This window comes from Lontra canadensis, unplaced genomic scaffold, assembly GCF_010015895.1.
Source record: "Lontra canadensis isolate GAN:19392208 unplaced genomic scaffold, GSC_riverotter_1.0 scaffold7, whole genome shotgun sequence".
Lineage (NCBI taxonomy): Eukaryota > Metazoa > Chordata > Mammalia > Carnivora > Mustelidae > Lontra > Lontra canadensis.
In genome coordinates this window covers 10,856,735-10,878,996 of record NW_022631001.1, presented here as the reverse complement: position 1 = coordinate 10,878,996, position 22,262 = coordinate 10,856,735, and the positions used below count along the sequence as shown (strand labels likewise).

The 22,262-nt window shown below is 37.5% G+C and overlaps 1 protein-coding gene across 1 annotated transcript in view; it reads right to left on the bottom strand.

Annotated features, from left to right (window-relative positions):
* NOX4 (NADPH oxidase 4) overlaps positions 1–22,262 on the bottom strand; it is a 172,311-nt gene that overhangs the window by 79,215 nt on the left and 70,834 nt on the right. The window contains exons 9-11 of the mRNA XM_032852839.1: positions 16,146–16,362; positions 13,388–13,552; positions 13,012–13,074 (exon numbers count right to left, since the gene is read on the bottom strand). Coding sequence (XP_032708730.1) covers positions 13,012–13,074; positions 13,388–13,552; positions 16,146–16,362 — 445 coding nt within the window. The remainder of the gene's footprint in view (positions 1–13,011; positions 13,075–13,387; positions 13,553–16,145; positions 16,363–22,262) is intronic.

Sequence of the window (22,262 nt, the reverse complement as noted above, 5' to 3'; positions counted from 1 at the left end):
AAACCCAAAGACAAATAGAGGTGGGCCAAAAGGGGTTCTAGGTATAGGAATAAACTGTACAGTGAAAAGGAGGGCTGTGATTGTTGAGATCAGTGACTTCGCTGATTAGCCCCTAATGAAAGCACACTAAATGCCGTCTCAAATTTACATTCCAAAACTGAGCTCTACAAACACTCATCAGGACTTGCTCTCCCCATGGCCTTCCCTTGTTCAATGAGGTCCCAGTTGCTCAGACCAAATACCTGGGAGATAACCTTGACTCCTCTATTGCACATTCCATACCTAGGCTATTAGGAAATCCTGTTAGTACTCACTTAAAATATACTCTGAATCTGACCACGTCTCACCTGATCCACTGTCACCATCCTGGTCCAAGCCATCATCATACCTCAACTGGACACCCAACTGGATGCCCTTCTATGTGGTCTCCCTCCTTCTGCTCATTTCCATTCATTGAATCTTAACACAGCCTCAAGAGTAACCCCTATTAAAAAGTAAATCAGATCATGCCGTTTCTCTACTCAGAAGCCTCCAGTGGCCCCTCCACACTCAAAGTAGAATCCAGAGTCTTCACAATATTCTATAAACTCCATATGATCTGACCCCTCATGACTTCTCCAACAGTATCTCTTACCATCCTCTCTTTTCCTTAGTGTATTCCAGCCACACTGACCTCCCCTCTCCCGTTCACACACATTGACACACACACATTTATACAGATGCAAATCAATAGCCATTAGGTATAACTCAGGGTGAAAACCAGCCAGTTTTGAATAGAGAAATGACATGATCTGATTTTCATTTTAAAATCATCACTCTGGCTGCTTGTTAAGAATAAATGTAGGTGAACAAGGGCAGACAGAGGGAGACGAGTTAGCAGGTTATCCAGATGGTGGTAGACTGGACCATGGGGCCACTTGGAAATGGTGGACAAGTTTTGAAGGCAGAGCAGAGGAAATGTGTGGACAGATTATTGACTATATTTTAAAAATGATAAAAATCAAGATTAATATACAGGTTTTCAGCCTGAGCAACCTGAATAATGGAGTTGGCATTAACTGAGGTGGGCAAGTCTGTGGATGAAATAGATTTGAGAGATTGAAGGTTAGGAGTTCAGTTTTAGACATGCAAGGTTGTCCTTTAGACATCCGAGTGGAAGTTTCTGGCAGACAACTGGATACATGAGCTTGAATTTTAGTGTTGGATGCAGGGCTGGAAATATACATTTGGGGGAAGATAGCACCCAGATGCATCAGTAAGCCTGCATGAGATCATCAGAAAAATGAGTTTAGCTAGAGAGGAAAGGGGGTTCAAGGAATGGACACTGGAGTGTTCTGATATTTAGAGGTCATGAAAATGACAAGAAAGAGCAAAAAGAGACTGAGCAAAGGCCAGAAAATGAGGAGAAAAGCCAGGTGAGTTGGATGTCCTGGAAACAAAATGAAAAAAGTATTTCAATAAAGCAAGTGATCGTCTGTGCCACACGCTGCTAAGAGGTCAAGTCCATCGAGGACTGGGAACTGATCACTGGACTCAGCAGTCACACGGTCATTGCTGACCTTGGAAGTGTTTCTGTAGGGTGCTGTGGGCAAAACGTCAGTGGATTTAAGAGAAAATGAGAGAAACAGAACTGAAGAACCGAGAAATGGGGCAATAGCTGGAAAGATACGTGAGTCTAGAAGGGAGCTTTTATTCATCATACTCCCTTTTGTACCTAGGTAGAAGGAGGCATCTAAAAATACCAAGAGGATAAATCAAGTTTAATATTAAACAGCAGGTTTTCTCTAAATACACTGACCTATTTACGTTCATATTTATTACACAAAGCCTCATTAGGCCCAAGAAGGAATATTTTCTTTTCCCCTGGAAAGGACCCAAACTAGAGCAGTTAGATCATGTTTAATGTTCAGGGAGTTCAGCTATCCTGTTATGTTTCATGAACATTATTGACCTTTTTGGGGCAATTTCTACCAATGTGTCTGGTCTATGGTTAAGACACATCGTTGCCTTGCTAATCTATCATCTATCCCAGCTGAGTTTCTAAGCTTCCTAAGCAAAAGAATTGTGAAGCCCTAGAGAAAAACCATTTTTTTTTCTTTAAGAAATTACACAAATGAAAGCAAGACCCAAGATCAAAACAGCTGATGCAGACTTCCTGGTTGTATTTAAACCCATGAAATGAAATAAATAATCATAACAAAAACTTTGCCAATCTTTAAGGAATCCATGACCATTCTTGTCTGGTTTTCATTGAAAACTGGAAAGACTATTCCCAAAGCAACTGGTTAAGAGATTAAAAATACAAAGCAGCAAAATGATGGCAAGTGCAGGCTTGCTATGAAAAAGCACAGACAATAACAAACTAACAGCTAGACTTGCCTCTGACTCACGGAAAAATATGTGAAATCGGGTTATCCCGGCTTAAAAATAATGAATCACACAACTTCAAATACAGATGTCAGGAAAGCACATGTTATTTCTGAATATGAATAATAACGAAAGGATATAGAGGTATTCACGCAAACTGCAATCAATTACACCCACAAAAAAGCAGAATATGTCATTTCTTTAATCAAGAATCCATGAAGAATACCAGGGAACAGAATTAATGTCCATCTCAGGTAATTCCTACAAGATGCTCCATTTCATAGGAAGCAATGGTTTTCATGCTTTCTTAAATTTGGGCTTTTTAAAATCCACATCTGATTTGCATATCTAAATGAGGTGAAAGCATGCCCTAATAGAAGATTTGTTTTGGCAAAAAATCCAAACTTTGGTAATTACAGAACATGGCTGAAAAGCACTGTTAAAGATTCATTACATAGTTGAAGAACAAAATAGAAAATTCTCCCCAGATCTGAAGCCAATAAAGTTCAAAAGAGGGAGAATAATCTGAAAACATAAAATCTGGATCTAACTTTGTCATCAATGGTGTCACTTTGGTTCCTTTGATCCCTTAAAGAATCACCCTTTCCTCAATAATAAGTAAAAAAACCAAAGTTGGTGTTTGGACTACAAGTTGATTTTTAATTGATGTATAGTTGACATACAATATTATATTGGACTCAAGCATGCAACATGGTGACTTAACAATTATATACATTTTAAAATGCTCACCATGATAAGCGTAAGCACCATGTGCCACCATACAAAGTTATTACAATCTTACTGACAACATTCCCTAAGCTAAACTTCCTACCTCTGTGACTTACTTATTTTATAGCTGGGAGTTTGTGCCTCCTAATCCTCTTGGACTATACATTTTTAAAATTCAATGAATTTATATAGGCTAAGAATTTTTTATGTATGTCATATTCAATTTCAAGTTTTAAAAAAGAAGACTTTTCTCACAAAAGATATATTTACTACACTTCTTAATATATTTATAAATATATAATTGAGTATAAATAAATAAATTAAAGACATGCATTTAAATGTTATTTGTGGTGGGAACTGTGGTGCGTTGCTTGGACCTTCTGTCTCCCCCAACCCCCCAATCCCCCACACTGCCTCCCAATTTTCAGGATCAAAACACTAATTCCTCAATCTCCCAGCTGTTCCAAGGGTTTCCCGCAAAGCTCATTACTGAGACCCTCCCCAGGATCTGCTAGCCACAGAAGAAACCTTCCATGCCTCTAAGTGCCTCTCCCTAGGGATATCTGACCTCCAACAACTGGTCAATTGGAGAGTACAAAGGTTTGTCCTCTTGATCTCCACATAGGACAACTATGAATTCTTGTTTTAGGCAGAGCTCCCGTCAGGCCTAAGGAGGACTCTGTTGAGACTTTATCATGGTTCGAATTCTGTGGTGTGTTCTCAGTCCCTCACTCCTTACCAACGTTGTCCTGAGCACACTCCCACAACCTCCCTCAGAAAAATCTTTACCTTTCAGTCTGTTTCCCAGGAAACCCAACCTAAGACATTCATTCTACAGGTTAGTGAACCATGGGAGGCAAATCTTCAGTTCCCTCAAATGACTGTTTCTCAGCCAATCTGTGAACAGAACTTAGTTACTGCATGCTGCAGAATGAGGCAAACAAAACAAAACAATTCAGTTTAACCCTGTGTTGGTTCTCCAGCCATTCTCTGAAATAAGAACTATAACAGCTCGGGACACCTGGGTGGCTCGGTGTTTTAAGCCTCTGCCTTCCGCTCGGGTCATGATCTCAGGGTCCTGAGATTGAGCCGCGCGTCGGGCTCTCTGCTCAGTGGGGAGCCTGCATCCCCCTCTCTCTCTGCCTGCCTCTCTGCCTACTTGTGATCTCTGTCAAATAAATAGATAAAATCTTAAAAAAAAAAAAAAAAACTGTAACAGCTCTTCCTGAGAACTTAGTATATGCCAAGCACCATGCTTAGATCTTGATTATATCTTTCTAATGAAGATGGGTAGTAACTGTATGGAGAACTTACTATTATTAACCACATTTAATAAAGAAGTGAACCAAAGTTAAGAATGTCAGTAGTCATAGTACTAAATGGGGGATCTAGACCTCCAATCCAAGTTGTAGGATTCCAAAATCCACAGTCTAACACTACACAATGGCCTCTGATCACCATAATCCTGTCAGCAAACACATGCTTGGTGCTTCTGCTGGAGAGAACCAGGAGCATTAGCAGGAAACAATCACCACTTCCTAGGAAAACCCAGCAGATTAACACGTCTTCCTTGTGTAGGAAAGTTAATGTCAAGTGTTAGAAACACTGAAGCACTTTAAGCAATTAACACTCCAACCTCTGGATTCCTAATTAAATCAGTACTCAAAACTTAGTTGTACTTTCACTAAAATTGTGAGACCTACTACAGTGCTTCCATACCTTATCTTTTGTACTTATTTTTTTTATATTTTCAGTTTTAAAAGATTTATCTCTATGTTTAAAAATGAAAGACTACTGAATTTATAATTGTATATTTTACATATTTACTTTTCTGTACATTGGCACAGTATATGAAAATAAGCATTAGATTTTTTTTTTTTCTATTGGGGGAATTGGGCCTTTAATGCTCCACAATAGAGAAGAACTTAGTAGTATGGATAATCCAATACTTTGAACTGCATCTTTCTCTAACATTTTTATACTTTCAGTAAACATCTCTCCTCCGTGGCAATTCTTTTTTGTTGTTTGACTCCAGCAACAAGGATTTCCAAAAGCAAGAGGAGTTTCAGAAATACGAATGCCTTTGGGATGCCTGGGTGTCTCAGTCAGTCAAGCGTCTGACTCTTGATTTCGGCTCTGGTCATGATCTCAGCATTGTGGGATCCAGCGCTGCATCAGACTCCCTGCTCCACATCAGATACTGCTTGAGATTCTCTCTCTCACTCTTCCTCTGCCCTTCCCTTGCTTGTGTGAGCACACGTGCTCTCTCTCTCTCAATAAATAAAATCTTTTATACACACACACATACACACAACGTCGATGGAGGGTGAGTCAGGTAAGAGCACAGAACAGCTAGCTACCACCGTGCCCTTCTGCCAAGGAGGTCCGTGTTTATATCTTACCTATGCCACTAACCAGCTATGTGACTTTGGACATGTTATTTAATCTGTGGCACATTATTTTCTGCATCATACAAGATGAACAATATATGTCTCACAGGAATACAATACAAATTAAAACTATAATATTTTCAAAGTTTATGAAAAAAACTTCTTAGGCACTTAATTAGTACTGACTATTATCCTTAACAAAGATAAAGTGTTTACACACTTCTTAGTGGAATCAGCAAATGGGAAATTGTTTTGTGTTGCTTTATTTCTCAGGAACCCTTAAGGGAAATATTCAGTGAAAATGTTTGAGAAGCATGCATTTTACATGTAAGTGCCAAGTCGAAGTAATTAGAAAAAAAGAAAGAAATGGCAGGAAAAGACAATACATTAACATAATAGCATGATGTAAAATTTACCTTAGAAATGTTTGCTTTACTCAAATTCATTCCCAGGCAGCAGCAAGATTTGCCTCTTTTCCCTCTTATGAAAATAGAAACTCCCTTGGGGGATAGTAGGAGTAAGCCAGCCAGTAACCCCCCAAAATCTGGGAAGGCTACAAACCATTTCCTAAACCTACACAAGTACATGATACACAGATGGCCTGAAGAAAAGAACTTCCTTTGCCTCAACATTTTTTTTGGAAGCCAACTATTGTTACAATCTAAACTATGAGATACAGATACCAAAAAAAATGATATTTAAAAGAAGAACAAATGTGAATACACAACCTATACTTACAAAATGAAGACCTATTTCCTAAGAAATATTGATAGCATTTGTCAGATAAGCACAGAGATTAGAAACAAGGATTTTCCACTGTTAGCCCAGGTAATATGGAATGGGAGGTGAAAAAGGACCTATTGTTTTTGACCAGACAAAACGCATGGATTGTTTCCTTCTGCCTTTGGTATTTCTCCCCCAACAACTTTGTCATTAGTACATCCCCCCTCCTCTTCTGAGCTAAAGAAAAATAGCCACCCTGACCTTACAGATTAGACTCAGAACAGAGCTGGCAATCTAGTCTTTGTCAGAAAACCACTTCAGCCATAAGCATTTCTCCTTTTTCTTTAATCGCTATAACTTCCTCTTCTCCAGCTTCACCTTCCAAATAAGAGTATACCAAAACAAAATGACAACAAGAAGACGGAGGAAAAGATAATCTATCTACAAAGTAATTCTCAAGCTAGATCACAAATGCTAGCTATAGATTAGGTGTTTTTTCACTCTTTCAACAAATTTGCATTGGGTTACTCGGTATCCCAGACACTGTGCTATGAATGCATCTTTTTTTAAATAATTTTTTTAAATTTTTTAATAAACATATAATGTATTATTAGCCCCAGGGGTACAGGTCTGTGAATCGCCAGGTTTATACACTGTTGTGAACGCATTTTGAAAGGGCTCCTGGACCTTTTGGTTAGAAGCAAAGAGGCATTAACCAAATAATCTAATGGCACTGGTGTTGAAGACAGTACACAGGCACATATAAGAGGGAAAGGTCAAGAAACAACCTAATAGGAAGGGTTTGTGAAGCCTTCTCAAGAAGTGAGTGACATTGAATGAGGTGGGAAAGATGAAAGGAGTTACCCAGGCAAAGAGAGGCTCAGGCATTTGGAGTGTGAATTAGTGGAAGAAGCAGAGGTTGGTTTCCAAGGTGAACAGACTAGTTTATGCCAAGACCCAAAAGAGGGAAAGTGAGAAAGTATTAATAGGTGAATAAAATTTAATGAGATTGTTTATGAAAGAACTTCTAGAACTATTAATATGTTAAGAGGCTCTATGAAGACGAGCCTGGGTGGCTCAGTGGGTTAAAGCCTCTGCCTTCGGCTCAGGTCATGATCCCAGGGTCATGGGATCGAGCCCCGCTTCGCTTCGGGCTCTCTGCTCAGCGGGGAGCCTGCTTCCTCCTCTCTCTCTGCCTGCCTCTCTGCCTGCCTCTCTGCCTACTTGTGATCTCTGTCTGTCAAATAAATAAATAAAATCTTTAAAAAAAAAAAAAAAAAGAGGCTCTATGAATTTCTAAGTGCTATATGTCAAACAGTATTTTCCAAACTACTTTAGGTCATAGAAAATTACTTTTTCTTTCTCCTTTTTTTCTCAGAGGATTTTCAAAGGACCACAGTCCTTTATGAGACCTGAAGAAGTAGCCTGGAAGAAGCAGAAGGAATAAGGAAAAATCTCTTCTTGATTGACAAAAGTAAGAAAGAAGAAAAACTGGGAAGAATATAGAACTCCAGGCACTCAAACTTTTGCCTCCATCCAATATACTCATGAACTTGAATCTTCTGAAACAAGCCTGCACTGGACTCAAGGCCTTAGTGCTGAGGGCTCACCAGGCTGTCTCCAGAGTCAGGGGAAAGGGTGATGGTCCTTTGCTACAACAGGCTGCTTGCTCTTAAGGAGACTCAGGAGTGCTATATACCTAACAGAGCCTCACTGAAGTGAAGAGTTCGGCTGTCTCCCTACCACCCAGGAAAACACATCCTATTTCCCAAAGTAGGCACTAAACTATTATTTCTTTTCCAAGAATAATGTACTGTTGTTCCCATTCTCACATCTTAGGATTCCATAGGGAAAAAAATAATAATCTTTCATTCATATGACAAAAAGTTCAAATATCAGAGAATATTCTTACATCATTTTAGCTCTTGAATAACTTGTTTTATCTTTATACCGCTGTCTGAACTTTTTTTTTCTTTTTTAAAGATTTTATTTATTTATTTGACAGAGATCACAAGTAGGCAGAGAAGCAGGCAGAGAGAGAGGAGGAAGCAGACTCCTTCCGATCAGAGAGCCCGATGTGGGGCTCCATTCCAGGACCCTGGGATCATGACCTGAGCCGAAGGCAGAGGCTTTAACCCACTGAGCCACCCAGGCGCTCCAACTGAACTTCTTTTTTTTAAATATTTTATTTATTTATTTAGTTGAGAGAGAGAGAGTGAGAGGCAGCATGAGCAGGAGGAGAGGAAAATGGAGAGGGAGAGGCAGACATCCCCATTGAGCAGGGAGCCCGAAGTGGGACTCAATCCCAGGACCCTGGGATCATGACCTGAGCTAATGGCAGATGTCTAACCGACTGAGCCACCAGGCATCCCATATCCTACCTTTTCTTCCAATTCATATCCAAACCCTATTATTTGGGAATGGATGACTACAAATATGGAAAATAATTATGAATTTGAAAATGACTCAAATTCTCTTTCAAAGCTCTCTACCGCATGATGGTATTCCGGAGCTCAGAGTAGCCAAAATAATTTCTATGGAACTCCAAAAAGGATTTTAGTTGAGTAGAAAAAAATAAAATTTTTTTTTTTTTAGGTGATGATATCCATGAGTAGAACCCTCATATGCAGGCTAGTTGAAAGAGAGGTGTTCCCACTGATGTGAGAGCTGGGTCCCCAGAACACAGTTAGGCACTGTGACCCATCACCTTCTCTACCACCTCCTAAATTCTCCCTTCTCATCGAGAGCACTGTAAGAACCATGGAAGAACTATTCTAAGGGCACTGTAAGCTGTGTTGGGCAACTACTAATCGAGCATCATGGTTCTCAACTGCTGACAATTCTGCCCCTCCAGGGTTATTTGGCAATGTCTGGAGATATTTCTCATTGTCACAAGTCGGGGGTACTGTTGGCAGCTAGTGGATAGAGGCTACCAATGTCGATAAACACCTTATAATGTACAGGACAACATGTCACATCAAAGAAGTATCTGACCCAAAATGTCAATAATGCCAAGGTTGAAAAGACCTGATCTAGCACAAAGCTCCTTCTCAACATTCCAGGGAGGTGGCTTTCTTTTTTTTTTTTTAAGATTTTATTTATTTGACAGAGAGAGACACAGCAAGAGAGGGAACACAAGCAGAGGGAGTGGGAGAGGGAGAAGCAGGCCTCCCGCTGAGCAGGAAGCCCAATGTGGGGCTGGATCCCAGGACCCTGGGATCATGACCTGAACTGAAGGCAGACACCCAAGGACTGAGCCACCCAGGTGCCCCGGAGGTGGCTTTCTAAGTTTCTGGACGGGTCTCACTGTTAGAAATGTCTTTATCATATTGAATCAAAATATATTTCTCTAAAACTTTTTACCATTGGTCTTATTTCTACACCTTGGGATCCCAAAGGAAAAATGTCTAATTCTTCATCTATATGACAGATTTTCAAAAGGTGAGACTACTGTGATATCCCCCAAATTTTTCATTTTCAGGTTGAAAAACCACATGTTGGATGTCTTATCCTCGCCGCTCGAAAAATAAATAAATAAATAAAATAAAAATAAAAATAAAGAAAACAAAACAAAAAATATAATTGCAGAAGTGAAAGCAAAAATCCAAAATTAAAAGGAAACATTCTGAGATGATTAAAAATAACAAGAGTGTAGGTACCAAATACTGACCACCTCCAGATACACCCTCTAGGCACAGAACCCATGAGTGACAGAGCTGGGACTGAGCTGTCAAGTTCGTGCTCTTTGTGTGACGACTCACTGCCATTTTGCATCACACATAATTGCTCTCCTTTTCCCAACTCTGGCTCCTACTTCTGGTTGCTCTTCCTCTGGTCTGTCCCCTTCCCCAACTTTTACCTTCCTCCCAACTCTGCCTGCAGCCAGCCACAGAGCTATCACAGCCCCCGCCCCAATCACCTTCTTGGGAAGCAAGTCAGGCCACCGGAGTCCTTATGTCCTACAAACCACTCTTTTCTGAATTTCTCCTTTTGTCCTGTGAAAGGACTTTAGGACAACCCAAAGACAATAGATCTAGAAGCCTCTTCTTGGCATGTGCCATAAGAGAAAAATTCTTAGATTTTTTGTTTTGAGAAACATAAAGACTTTTAGTGATAAAATATATGCTAAAAAGTAAACTATCTTCTCTGTTTGTACTGAAGCTGGGTGTTGAGAACATGGCAGTCCATTACACCATTCTCTCTACTTTTGCGTACGTTGGGAAATATGTTTGTAAAAACAAAAAACAAAAAACAAAAAATCCTCTCTTCTCTGTATTTAGCATTCAGCAGCTACCTTCCTTTTTTATTCATATTCTCTATTTAATGCTGTGGTGAAGAAATTATTTTCAAACTAAAGTCTCAAGTCGCACACCTTAAATGTATACAGTTTTTCATTTTTCAATTACACCTCACTAAAGCTGGGAAAAAACAGAGCCTCACACAAGGAAAGATTAACTTCAGAAGTAAATTTCATATGACCCCAAGAGTAGTCCAAACTCTTTAAATTACTTAAGGACAAACATACATGCACACTTTCTCCCTGTTGCATTCTTCCCCTTGTCTTTAAAGTTACTAACTTCATGTTTATGGGATGCATGCAGTCAGAGAAACGGAAATGTATCTTCCAACTACCAAAACCAAACACGGTGCTTCTGACGACAGTGGATGAGATTGTGTGAGAATGCCTTCATGATTCAGCGGAAACATCCCACAAGCAGCTTTGTTTGTCATATTTATTTGCCAAGAATCCTAAGGTCTCCTGGAACTAGGACAATATTAAACCACATTGTAGGGCATGCACATCCTAGAGCAGTGAAGGGCATGATATACCTACTTGGCTCCTGGTGATGGCTGGGTCCTGGACTCTGAGGTCCTGTCTTTGAAGCCCATGAGGGCAACTAAGTTTTCACTGTTCCTCATAACAACACATTTCCCCTCTCACTCTAGCTAGCCACCCACATGGCTCCAGATGAAAGGGTGTCTGGACAATACTCATCTATCTTCAGATTGAAGAAACAATGGTAAGTTAATATCTTCTTCAAGGTAAGTCAGTGCTGCCATCTTTCTTGATAAAATGGAATGCTGTCGATCATTTCACTAGATGCTAAACCACCTTTCCTTAATCGCTATAAATAAGTTTGCTACCTATAAACAGAATGAAAAATTTGAAAGAATTGAAGCAAAAACATATTTTTCCTTTAAAGAAATGCTGTTGAACAAATCATGTCTGGTTTTTTTCTCCAACCACTTGACACTTCCTTCCTGTTTCTTTTATCCCTTAAATATAGATTTTTGGGGGCCTGTCTTCACAAGCACATGTTCTCGAGGGGCAAATTCACAATGAAAATAAAAATCATAATAATTGTTAGCATATATTTACATGTACCTTGCACCTTCTATGTTCCAGGCTTTGTTCTATATGCTTTACTTGTGGGAGTTCACTAAAACACATGACATACCTCGGAATAGATTATCACAATATTACTCTGAGGAAACAAATGCACAGAAAGATGAAGTAACATGGCCAAGGTTTTTAAGTTTTCAACCTAACACATCAAATCTGAAAACGGTTGCTATTCTTGGAGAGCCTGGGTGGCACAGTCGGTTAAGTGTCCAACTCTTGTTTTGGCTCCATCCGTGATTTTGGGGTCACAAGCTTGAGCCCCACGTTGGGCTCCATGCTTATCACAGAGTCTGCCCCTGTCTGGCCTCGCTCAAATAAATAAATCAATCTTGAAAAAAAAAAGTGGTTGCCATTCCCGGCATAGTCCCACCCCTACATTCCAGCACTTAAGCACCCAGTGATTTTTCTGTCCCCCCATCTGTTCAATTTTATTTGCATATCTTAAGCATATATTTAAACATGTGGGTCCTGTTCTTACTTTTGCTAGAAATTGGAAAAAAAATCTCAAGTCTCCATCATCAATGGGAAATATTAAATAAATTACAGTATATCCTACTGTGAAATATTAGGCAGTCATTAAAAAAGAATGAAGCATATGCAAATATAGTAACATGGAAAGTTGTCCATGATATATTGCTGAGTGAAAAGAGCAAATTATAAACCAAATGATGTAGCAAATGAATGTCAAACATCTATATATGTCTAAGTACATAGGAAAATGTCTAGAAGAATATATGCCAAATTCTGGAGAAGAAAGAGAATTAAAAAGTGGGGGAAATGAGAAAAGGTAAATTGTTTACTTTTTAATAATAAGCTCACGCTATATTTCTAAAGCAAAAAAGAATGTTAAACAATGTCTGATAAGCTAAAAATATTTGGTGAAGCCATTACTTAGCTACATCTGTCCCCCACCCATTATTTATCCATTTTGCTTTTTCAATTTTATTCTCCTTTTCCTCCCTCACACACAGTCTGGGCACCAATTACAATGGGCTTTTTCTTTTCTAAACACTGCTTGGATTTTCTTACACTCCCACCTCAACTCAGAGTACCCTCTTTGCCATTAAATTCTATCTCTCTAAAAAAAAAACATACATAATATATTTTGGTACAATTTCATAAAAGAAAAAATATAAATACCCAGGAAATTTTTTGCATTTTGAATCATTAGGTTTTAATACATTTTAATATTTTGCTTCCTGAATTGTAGTGTCCAAAAATAATAAAGAGCTACAATGTTTCTGAACAGATATTATTACTTTGTATAAAAAAATGCTTAAACATTTAGGATATTGTGATGACCCTGAATGATTTTTAGGATAAGGTAGAATATACGCACGAAAGAAAAAGTTGCATGTCACTCTAAAAAATTTTAAGAATCAAAAACAAGTTTCTTACCATTGTGAGGGTAAATGGATGGTTTTCTAATGCAGACACACTGGGACAATGTAGAATAATATACTGAAAAACAACAAACATAATTTTTAAATGACCAGAAAAGAAGTACAGTATTCTAATGATGGCATGAATACTAATTTTTTAAAAATTATATAAAGATAGAGAATTTGGGGTGCCTAGGGGGCTAGTCAGTGAAGCACCTGACTCTTGATTTCAGCTCAGGTCATGATCTCAGGCTTGTGAGACCGAGCCCAGTGTCCAGCTCTGCACTGGGCCTGCTTAAGAGTCTCTCTCTCCATCCCCCTCTGCCCCTTCCCCCTTTAAAAAAATTAAAATAAATACATACATATATAAAAGTTGCTGAACACTGACTCACCTGGCCAGGTCTTGCTTTAAAGTTTTCTTTGATCATTCGGATTTCCATGACATCTGAGGGATGACTTATGACCGAGATGATGGTAACTGGTTTATTGCTCCGGATACACCTGTAAAGTCTTTCAGCACAATATAGGCACAGGGGTCCAGAAATCCAAAGCCAAGTCTGATGGAGAATTTTTAAAACATACTTAAAAAAATATTTGTGTTGTAGAAATATTTATATCCTGCTCAATTGTTAATTTCATACATTACAATAATGGTATTATAATCTATATTTTAAATGATAAAATGCAAAGAAAAACCAATAAAAAATAAGAAACAAACTGAGGGTTTTGGAGGGGAGGGGGATGGGGAGTTGCACCTGGTGGTGGGTATTATGGAGAGCACATATTGCATGGAGCATTGGGTGTGGTGCATAAACAATGAATTCTGGAACACTGAAAAGAAAAAAAATAAAATGAAAAAAATTTTTTTTTAAATGGGGCGCCTGGGTGGCTCAGTGGATTAAAACCTCTGCCTTTGGCTCAGGTCATGATCTCAGGGTCCTGGGATCAAGCCCCACATCAGGCTCTCTACTCAGTGGGGAGCCTGCTTTCCCCACCCACTGCCTGCCTCTCTGCCTACTTGTGATCTCTGTCAAATAAATATATAAAATATTTTTAAAAAATCAGATGCTCACTGCAACTTATTCAAACAAAACTAAATATAAAAATAAAATGTAATGTGACACATCAATAGGTATGTCTACTTTGTTTCAAATTTATTCCTGTGCATACAGAATACATAATGAATGTATATAAAATATCTTCATCTAAAAAGAAAAGACAGGGAAGTTAAATGCTCAAATAAATCTGAAGACGGTTTTAGAAAAAAATGTGCCAGTCCAATATTTGTTTAAAGAAAAAAAAAGAAAATCCTTGATATATGTATGATTGTTTTTATTTTAAGGTATTAAAATGTTTTCATTTCCAAGAGTAACTAGAATTCTTCAAAATATCAGGTAAGGTTTTTTTTAGTTTTTTCTTTTTTTTTACATCTATCTATTTATTTACTTTTTACTTGAGTGTAGTTGACCCAGTGTTACATTAGTTTCAGGTGTACAACTTAGTGATTTGACAAGTTTATACATTATCCTATGTTCACTAAAGTATGGTTACCATCTGTCCTATTACATAACTATTACAATATCATTGACTGTTGTTCTTATGCTATACCTTTTACTCAACCTGGGCTATTTTTAATGCACATAATATACGTGCATAATGTACACATACATAATGCATATACAATACAAAATATGTATAAGAATTATTTTAAAATATAGGATATCCTAAGCATGTTGCTTACAACTTACTTTTATATAATAAAAATAATATGCACAGAAGGTATTATATAGAATTTGGAAAGTGTGAAGATTTTGCATGCATGCTGGATGGATAGCCCCGATCCCAGGATAACCCACTGCATATGCTCAGAAGTACAGAAGCCTGTCCTGTGTGACCAACCCTTTTCCTAGAACTGCACACCATCTTTCCCCCATCACTGAGGGGCCTCTGACCCAAACTTATTTTAATGGTTACTTTTTAAAACCTTGTTTACATAGCTATTTCAGATCTTTCTCCTTTCACACAGGTGGATCATGCCTCTTCCTGATATTTAGCTAGTTGCTCTGTGGTAGTAGGCATCTCAAGACAAGCCCTGTAATGCAGCAGGCTTGCACCTTTGGGACAGGCACTTACCCTTCGAGCATTAAGTTCCACATAAGTAAAACGGAAGTCACAACACCTGTCCTGCCTAACAGAGAGCACTGTGTGAAGCCAAGAAATCTGTGAAATTGTGAAGTCTATGAGAAACCGAGAGGATTATTATTATAAATAAACACAAGACTAACATATTCATTCCAAAGTCATCTACAAATTCAATCTACTTTTGGACTCTTCTTTCTTCCCTTCTGAAAAGAGACATTTGACATCACTGTCCCATAGGCAAAGAGTATTAATTTCCACATGGGTAGATCCCATACCCACATGGGAAGTTCCCATACCCACATGGGAAGATTAGGGCCCTTATGGAACCACTTGCTGGGTATTTGAGTAAGAAGTTTTCCAAGAGCAAGCGTTTTAGTCAAAGACCTAGTTTTGGACTCTACTTCTGCCTATATTAGGTTGTAGAGTTTGCTCAAGGTATTTTATGTATTTAAGTCACAATTTCTTCATCAGAAAATTAAGGATGATAGTAATTGCTTCAATGGGCTATTGTGAATATTAAAAGAAATTATGCATGCAATACATTTTAGTACAGTACCTAGCAGATGATACCATGCATTCAATAAATTGATTTTATGATTTATCATTTATTATATACATAATATCACACCATAATATTATGCTATACCATAATAATAATTACAATTAGTATTAGTTCTTTCGCTATTGCTTTTATTACTCAACCTACGTTTCTCATGGATAGGGAAAATATCTTTGTCACTTCTCTTTTGGCATTCAGTGTCACAGAATGCAAAGACTGTATGGCCATTTAAAGAGGAATTTTCTATATTCTGTAATATCATAGGTCTTTTTCCTTGACCTACCAGCTGCCTTTAATGGAAAAATAGGTGCTATCTCACAGTTGAAACATCCTGAAATGTTTTATAATTCCTTTATAAACCTTCAAAATGTGTTTAAATACAATGCTGATCAATAATTATGAAAATATGGACTTTGAGGAGACCATCAAAGATGTAAAATTAATCTGACCTGTGGAAAATTAGCTTGAAATCTGGGCTCTTCCATACAAATGTTCACAGATCTGTTTTTGGTAAGTTCATCTGGTTTTGAAAGTCCTCCAGAGAAAGATTCATGAAAATGTTCCAAGCTGTGGTCTGGTAAGTGAACATTCTGGTACCGGGTTCCATTAAGATTGATGCAGCCAGGAGGGTGGGTATCTAAATTAGCTTGATACTTCAGCAACCCTCTGAAATTAAATTAAGGGGAAAAAAGGAAGATGAAAATGAAATTGAAATCAGAGGACACAGTGTGAGAAAACAGCCTCTTTTTTTATTAACTTTCCATAGTATTTATCTGAAAAGTGCTTTTCATATATCTTACTTAGGAGCAATTGAGAAATCCTACAACTTTTAATGAATTCTTTACTATGGGACTAAACCAAGAGTGTTAGGCCTTAAACAAATACTACAAATACATGGTAGGGAAGAACATATCAATCTTTCCAATTATTCTTGAATTTCACAGCCTTTATTTCAACTCTATTAGGCATGCATACAATTATATGCTACTTTTCACTTCAATATATACTATAATAATGAGTACTTTTGCTGTATCTTCAAACACAAATGGGAAAGTATAGGGATCATATTTGATTTGACGGAGACTGGATAAAATAGGCATTGCTGATTTACAGAGATATTTTATACAAACATAGTAAGAGGAACTGGAAGCTTGCAATTCCTTTGGTCTGAAAATAACTAATATGCAGCAATTAGACCCTACACATGTGTACTTTTCAATTTCTCCTTAACCAAGACCACATAAAAGACTCTAATTAATCAGGCAGGAAAGCCAACAACCCTAAAATACCATTCTGATTGTTTCATATTCTGTGACCTAAGATCACCATTCAACTTTCTGTGTTTTGTGTTGTTATTCATGAAAAGTTAAGTAAGATCTACCTCATGGGGATAATGCATCAGTGATAGATTGTGCAGAACATCAAAAAAGATCCCCACTGCAAATCTTGAAGAAAAATTAAGATTTTGAAAGCTTTGGAAATTTGACAGTGTGCTTTATTTTTATTTTAAAGATATTCAAATTTTAGCATCCAAAATTACTTTTCCTGGTTAGCTAAGAATGTATTTTTAAATTACTCTTCAAGTTACCAAATAATTAACTTTAGTATATTACAAAAAAGTATATTTTAAGTATATCTCAGCTACGATGATTTTATAAATGATTTTACAAATACAGTATTTTGAAACAACAAAAATTATAACATGAATAAAAAGACTGAAGAATATATAAAAATTAGAAAAGCAGTGACCAAGGCAGTCTTTGCTAGAATTCACCATCTACTCAACCTGACCATTCTCCTTTTGGTTATGTTCATTCTTTTCCTCTCTTTTTTTTTTTTTTTAATTATTTTATTTATTTATTTAAGAGAGAGAGCAAGCAAGAGTACACAAGGAGGGACAGATGAAGAAGGAGAAGCAGACACCCCACTGAGCAGGGAGCCCAAAGAGGGGCTCGACTCCAGAACCCCGGGATCATGACCCAAGCCAAAAGCAAATGCTTAATCAACTGAGCCACCCCCGCTACCCTCTCTCTTCTTTTTATATTACTTTCTTCCTTATAACTAATCATAATGAGATTATACAGTATAACAAATACTATGTGCTCATTAGAGAGATGTTAGACAGCACACAGTATATATTATAGTATGTTTCTAAGTAGCAGGTTGTATTGTATAACATCAATGGCAGCCCACACACCCATTTTTTAAATCAATATAGTAGATATGGCCTGGGTACAAAATAAATTAATGATTACTATAGAAATGTGAGCAAAGTACAGAACCCTTCATAGAATTCTAGTCATATAATACAGTCACTGTGGTATTATACTTGGAAAGCCTATGAATTTGATTCAGGTCCCATTACAAGTAAAGATTTACCCAAACTTGTTGCAATCCCAAGATGCTGACCATCCCAACACTGACAGGTGGGTAGGCCAAAAATCTCGGGCATTTATTCTACTGGCCTGAAATTAGACAAGCTTTGGAATAATGCACTTGGCACTATTCTAGGTGATTCTACAAAGTTCGATAGGAAGTCAAATCTGGTCCCTGAACATCAAATACTTAAAATCTAGTTTAGAAGACATCTTGGAAGATGCTGAATGGAGGTGAGACCACAGATAACTGGGCTGGAGTATTTTAGTAAGACCTTAGTAATGTGCAGTTGAACATCAGGTCCCCAAAGAGCAATTTATATACATTTCACATTATATGCACAACTGCATGAAATAGGAGTTATTATTCCATTTTAAAAATTAAGAAACTATTTGAATAAATTAAATAACACCCCTGAGCCATGCAGCTAAGTGGCAGAGCCAATATTTGAGCCTGGTTCTGACTCATATTCTATGCTCTTGCCCTGTCACTATACATCATGTTAGTTCATTGGATCCTTATAACGTATCTACAGAAAAGATAACGAGAGGAAGATTAATATTTAAGAAAGGATGTCAGGATTTTTTTAAGCATTTATTTCTGACTTAAACTTGAAAACAAAATAATCATACAGGGTAAGTGTTTTGATGCCCATTACACAGATGAGAGACTTAAGAGACTAACTAAATGGTCATCTAAGCATGGGATTCAGAAACCTCAACGCCCTCATTCCAAAAACCTGTATCATATAAAGTACATCAGTTAGTTATAGAAGTCTACCTCAAGGAAAGAGATTCAAAATAACAAAAGCCTGGAAATAAAGTCAGATAACGTGTGTGGGTGTGTGTGTGTGTGTGTGTGTGTGTGTGTGTGCGCGCGCGTGTGTGTTGGAATGAAGTGGGTTGCTTACCGTCAAGCAAAGGAATGCTATTTACTCTCCCTAAGTCTTAAGTGGTCAGGTGGCAGGACCCCATGTGCTAATAAGCCTCAGAATGACAAACATTGTTACTATGCAGTACAAATCTTCAGGCCAGCTCAGTCCAACATAGCATTGCTATTCTTGGTGTTTCAAAGGGTATGTAATATTCTAAAATCCCTTTTAGGGGTGCCTGGTATGTCTCAGTGATGTGGGCAACGAGGAAGATAAGCATTGTCTGGCATATAAACACCGAGCTGCATGTTCCGGAAACCTCAGTTGTATTTGGAAAGATCACATTAAGCTCTAAAGAAAGACATGCATATTATGTCTGTTGAAATAAATTTGATACTAGGGATTCAAAACAATCATAAATAATAAAACCACACATAAAATATAACTCAGTTTTAACAAATGTGCTCACAGTAATGTGGAATAAAGAAATGATATCTGATATTTACCTATCAATTCAAATATGTTCATAATCTCTACTCTACATTTGTATTAAAAATTCTTCAGAATGAAATTATTATAATGGATACCGAATATAATGTTTTAAGAAATATTATATTCTAAAAATGCATATTCTAAAAATTCCAAGAAATTTTATATTAGTACAAAAGGAATGAGAACTTCTATTTTTTTATAACACAGTGAAAAAGCAAGTTATTGCATTTAACTGGACTTGAAAAACAATGTGAAATTATTGGTTTAGTTAGACATATACTTCCTCCTTTTCCAAATTTATAACCAAACAGAGCTGTACAGTTTTGTTCCACACATACATTGGTCTTTAATTTCAGGATGTTGTCCATAGAAAGAATGGAGCAGTTGGGGAAGACCTAGTACAGGGGAAGGACTCTGTACTTTGGCCTCTGACCTGGCTGGTCACTGACTGACAGTGTGGTCTTGGGCAGATGAAAACTCCAAACATTCTCACTCATTCCAAGATGGGGCAACTGATCTTTACCACACAAGTTTGTTATAAATTTTATGGAAATAGGCAGTAAGGCATGTAGCACCTTACTGGTATGCCCAATACTTATCCTTTCAACACGGAGTTCAGAATCTGCCAGTGTCCTTCCATGTAAATCCAACAATATCTCTGCCATCTGATTTAGCCAAATCTAACCTGAGATTCTGTGTTTGTTTTGTTTTGGTGAGCGATGTTTTTTTATTTGTTAATCATGGTCTGTCTATAGATCTTTCCTCTCTTATCCTTCTTTCTTTGATAGCATCAATTACAAAATGAGACCAAAAAAACCATTTTCATAGGGTTTTAAGAAGAGGTAACATACACCATTTAGCTTGAGAGTAGCTTACAATAACATACAGCTCTCAAAGTAAAAGGGATTTTTTTTAAGATTTATTCATTTTAGGGGGAGGGGCAAGGGAGATGGAGAAAATCTTAAGCAGACACCCAGCTGAGCAAGTGTGTGTCTCATGCATTTATATAACCCCCCATGTCCACACTCACTGCCAAACCCTGTCAGCCTTCTAGCAAGTTTCTGGCACATGGTAGACCTTCAATGCATTTCTAGTGAATTGATTTTAAAAGTAAATAATCACATAATTTGTTTGCATATGGCAAGGGCATAGAAGTTAAAATAAAGAGAACATTCTTGTGCATACCATTGTATTTTTCATAATTAAATGATAAATAATTCAAAAGGAAAAACAGGAAGGGAAAAAGATGTTCATGAATGGTAAACAAAGAGTCTTGCCAAGTTAAGATGGTGATGTAGCAGGGGTAGGGGAAGGAGACAGACAACGTGGGAATAGGAATGCTAATTACTCACTTTTTTTAGTTGTATTATGTTCCAAAGGAGAGATTTTGAAATATATTTGGAACGTCTAGTGTTCTATCATGAGAAAATAAAAAGATTTTATGGTATTTCTAAAGACATGGTTCTGAATGCTATTGTTTTGGTACTCATAGGATTTCAAGATGTCCTTTCAACACTCAGCAGAGTTCCAAAAAATAGGTTCCTTTCTTTTTTGCCTTTTTTCCTCAAGAGGCATTATAGTTATACTACCCTGTTTTTAATGACAAAGTCATAGAAAATAACATAGTACACAGAATAAATCTCACTCGGTTACAACACAGAAATCATAAAAATATTTTATGGCAAAAATTAAATAGTACAGAATGCCATGTGTGCTGAAAGGAGAATCACAAAATCATTCTTACTTGAATTGCATGTTAAAAATATCTAACAAATGCAGTGTCACTTATGTAACCTTTATGTTTGTGATTTTAATCCTTTTTTAAAGTAGAGGAAAAAATCCTTGCCCCATGAGAAACCTACTTTTTTCCTAGTATTCTATAACACAAAATGTTTCTTTACAGAAAAAATAGAACAACCTGTTTCTGACTGTTCTTTTTACTTTGCTTCAATACCAAAAAAGAGCTTAAGAAAACACACCCAAATTCGTTATTTCAAAACCCACTGGAATTCACTGACTTCTGTGGAATCCACTAGAATGCACACTACTTAAGGTCAAGGATTCATCCTGTGTTTCAGCCATATTGCTGGTGCCCAGAACAGTGTCTATACTCTATAGCAAGTGTTCAATATATATTCATTCATGAATGGCTAGAAGTATACATACAACTTCTTGTTTGGATTGCTGTTGAAACACATGATTGAGGAGTCATCTGGCTTTAACAGACACAGAAGGGAGTTTGAACTCATAATCCAACTCCGAAAAACATGTCTATATTTTAGGAAATGGTATTTATTAGTAAAGTAAACCATGTATACACATTCACTTTTGTAAGAAATACCATTAAATCGGTCTGCAATTTACATCATCCTTCTCCACCCTTGAGTATTTCTAAGTTCACCCTGAGATCTCAGCCGTGCTCTGACCCTGACCCTATTCTAATCTCAGCAGACAAGTTATCAAGTGAGTTAAGCTGTCAACCTACTTGTTAACAGCATGTAGACATGGCATGCTTTCCTAAGCTAAGGATCCAGCATACATCAGGGAACCTCTAAGCATCTGAGTACGTATCAGATCAAAGCTATCACTCCCTACTTTGTCTGGTCTAGACAGGTCCTTGCCTCCTCATTCTTTCCTAGGCTCTTGCTACTGATACCGGAGGGAACTCACATTCCACAGCTTGACTGGAGCACATACTGTGTCTAGCTCTTGCTGATGGTGTTGTCCAACATCAAGACTGGACAACACAGACAGCGCCAACATCATGGGTATGTGACCTTTGCAGTTTCATGGAACCATGCTCTTAGAAAGACCCCATGATTGGTCC